This window comes from Helianthus annuus, chromosome 15, assembly GCF_002127325.2.
Source record: "Helianthus annuus cultivar XRQ/B chromosome 15, HanXRQr2.0-SUNRISE, whole genome shotgun sequence".
Classification (NCBI taxonomy): domain Eukaryota; kingdom Viridiplantae; phylum Streptophyta; class Magnoliopsida; order Asterales; family Asteraceae; genus Helianthus; species Helianthus annuus.
The window spans coordinates 35,460,742-35,463,974 of NC_035447.2; the positions used below are offsets into that span (position 1 = coordinate 35,460,742).

Here is a 3,233-nt window from a genome sequence, read left to right on the forward strand (position 1 = left end):
GTCGGAGCCCCAATTCAGGCTGCAGCGATGGCAGCGGGCACCCCCTTTTGTCTCGTAGACTCTTGGTCAGTAAATATTCGTCAATAATAGTCTTGTGATTCTTGATTTGTACACATTTGTTGATTGGTGAATTGAAATATGAATCGAAATACATGTTTTGTTAACTGAGTAGTGTTTAGAGAATGTGGTTTTTAATTGAGTATATGTTTGACTAACTGTTGGTTTAGAGCAGCACATTGGTTTGATTTACTTGTTTGATTTGGGGTTTTATATGTGTGTTGTGGTTGTATAAATGTTAAATTAAGGGTGAAGGGAAATGTTGAATGTTTTTGGTAACAGGGGTTTTAAAGGGGGGAAATGAAGGGAAATGACAAATCTACCCCTCATGTGGACGGCACATGGGGGATTTAACGGTTAAAGTTAACACCGTTTTCCATAAAGGACTTGCAATGCAACGAAAATAAACTTAAAGGATTTGCAGTGCAACTTTTAAACATTAAGGACGTGCAATGTACTTTTAGTTAAACCTAAAGGACGTGCACTGTTATTTTGTTTTTTTTTTCTTTTCTTTTTATGTAGATTAAAATCTGGAATAATAAGTGCGTGGGACATCTCACAGATTCATTCTACCACTATATATATCATGGATGGGTACATGCCTAAAAATATAAGAAACCATGGGTGCCTCTGAAAGCACTTCAAGGTCAAATGGAACCGAGGAGGACGACCCTCAGCGAGAAAATAACAGGCGGTCCGGTGGAAGTTCCATGGGTGCTGGGGCCTTAGCAACAGCGGCCGTCGTCGGAGTAGGTGTCGCTGCTATTGGCATATCTAGATTGCTTTCGGACAACACCAACACCCTAGAAAGAGTACCCATGGGCACAAACAGTACGCGGTCTCATCCTCCTCGAGGTCCCTACAAAATGACCACAGATGGCGGATGTAATCTCGTACTTGGAGATCGAGGACCAGGTTGGTACGGAGGAGTACTTCTCGATCATGATGGTAAGTGGGTCAAAGGGTTTAGAGGTTATGTTAGTGAGACTTATACTCTTACATCTGAGCTTATTTCAATCCAGAAAGGGCTGGAGCTTTTAGATGAACTTGATCTCGAAGGAGCCATTCTTTATAATGACAATGAACAGGCTTGCGAGTATGTCAATGGAGTGGGCGAGTACCGCGGTAGAAGTGATGTTGTCCGTAAGTCCTGGCACATCATCATCAAGTGCAGGAATCTCGCTAACAAAAACAATATAGAAGTCAAGCATATTGGGCGAGAAGGCACCAAGTATGCTCATAAGCTCGCCAAAATGGCCATTGCGAAAAAAGAAGAATATGAGGAAATCGAAGAACTTCCTTATGAGCTAACGTTGATTTAATGATCGAAAACTACTCGCGGTTCCTGGCTTAATTTCTCGCATCTATCTAAATGTGTTGATTGGTAATAACTTCCTCTAAGGAGAAGTCCATCTGGCCATATGTTTGAAAGTTCTCAAGATGGATTATTGTGGTCGTCTTTTTATGTTTATCTTGTATGTGTTTCATCTTTGAATCTGATTAATCTTGTATCTGTTTCATCTTTTAGGACTGTGTTAATTGTTTCTACTTTGTTTTGGAATCCAAAGATAATGCACCAACATTCAAGTTCTACTTTCAATATAAAATAATAATCTTTTGGAGTAATTTTCAAGACAAAGTAGAAATAAAAGTGGTCTAAAAAGCATTTACTTTCTTATTCAAATAAAACATAATGGTAGCTAGTATCAAACAAACTAGGCATAATCACTTTATATATAATTATCATATGTTTGGAATAATGGTGATATGTAAGACCCGTAGTGGGGCGTTTTTTTTTTTTAAATTAAAAATAACGTCGAAAAACGCCCAAATCCCATTACATAGGGCGTTTTTTCGATAAAAAAATGGGTCCGCATTGTTTAAAGCACGCTCAAGGGGGAAAATGTTGACCAATCAGATTAGAGATTCCATTTGTTTGGCCAATAAGATTTTTAGGTGTTTTTTCTTTATTTTATTTAATGCCCTAATAATGCCCAATAATGCCCCATTCCCACTACACCCATTTTAGAAAACGCCCAATAATGCCCATTTGCTTACTTGACCGCCACATGGCATAAAATGTCCTAGGATAGGGGCATTATCTTCCCCTTCCGCTACACATGTTATAATATATAGTACGATCATTGTTCTAGAAGAAAGCAACTATGTCTATCGTAAGGCTTATTATAAAACATCGATGTCGTCAGCTTTACTATTAGGTCACTACGTCATATTTTGACCTTAACATCAAATTTTCAAATCTATTGTTCTGTATCTTTTTACTTCTAATTTTCATATTATACCCTTACAAAAGCACATTATATCAATGTTGGGATTGTTCACTAGACCAAGGCATGAGGCATGAGCATGAGTAGGGGTGTAAATAAGCACATGGACTCTCAAGAGAGCTAGTCGTGATCGGCTTAATTAAAAGTTCGAATGAGCCGAGCTTTAACTAGCCAAAGCCTGAAATAGAGTTCGTTTAGTCATCGAGCCCGGGCTCGAGCCTGAAATACAAAGTTCATTTAGGCTTGCAAGCCTAAACGAGCCCAAAGAAAATTTATTTTTTTACATATAATATAATAATAATGACGATAACATTGGTGAGCCAAACTCGAGCCGAGCTTTGGCTCATTTAAGCAATGTTGAAGCGAACTTGAGTCCAGCTTTTAGCTCATTTGAGGTTATTCTCAAAACAGCCCGAGTTTATGATTTTACGGGCTAGCCAAGCTCGAGCTCAAATATGTACGCTCGAACCAAGCCGAGCTCGAGCTTCATCAAAACTTGACGAGCATTTACTTTTTATAGAAAAGGTCCCATTTGTTGACAAGAACGATATAACTATTAAGCGTGTTCCGCGAGAATACGCCAACCAGTGTGCCGATAAGCTGGCCAAGACGGCCAAGGTGAAAAAAGAAGAGTATATGGAAATCAAATGTCTTCCTAATGAGTTGAAGGAACTTGTTGAAAGAGATGCTAAATTTAGTGGTTGAAACGTACTCATGGTTCTTGGCTTTCTTTCTTCCATCTATGTATGCTGATTGATAATGATGATTTTCTCTTAATGATGGGTTATGATATAGCACCCTTCGTATGTTTAATTAATCTTGTATGTTTAATTGATCTTGTATAGTTGTATCTGTTTCTTCTTGCATCTATTTCATCTTTTAGGCCTG

The 3,233-nt window shown here is 38.4% G+C and overlaps 1 protein-coding gene across 1 annotated transcript; it reads left to right on the plus strand.

Moving 5' to 3' along the window:
* The first annotated feature begins 677 nt into the window (after positions 1 to 677).
* LOC110913735 lies at positions 678 to 1,379 on the plus strand. The gene has a single exon (XM_022158559.1). It carries the CDS (start codon positions 678 to 680, stop codon positions 1,377 to 1,379), a length of 702 nt encoding a protein of 233 aa, XP_022014251.1.
* The last annotated feature ends 1,854 nt before the right edge of the window (positions 1,380 to 3,233 follow it).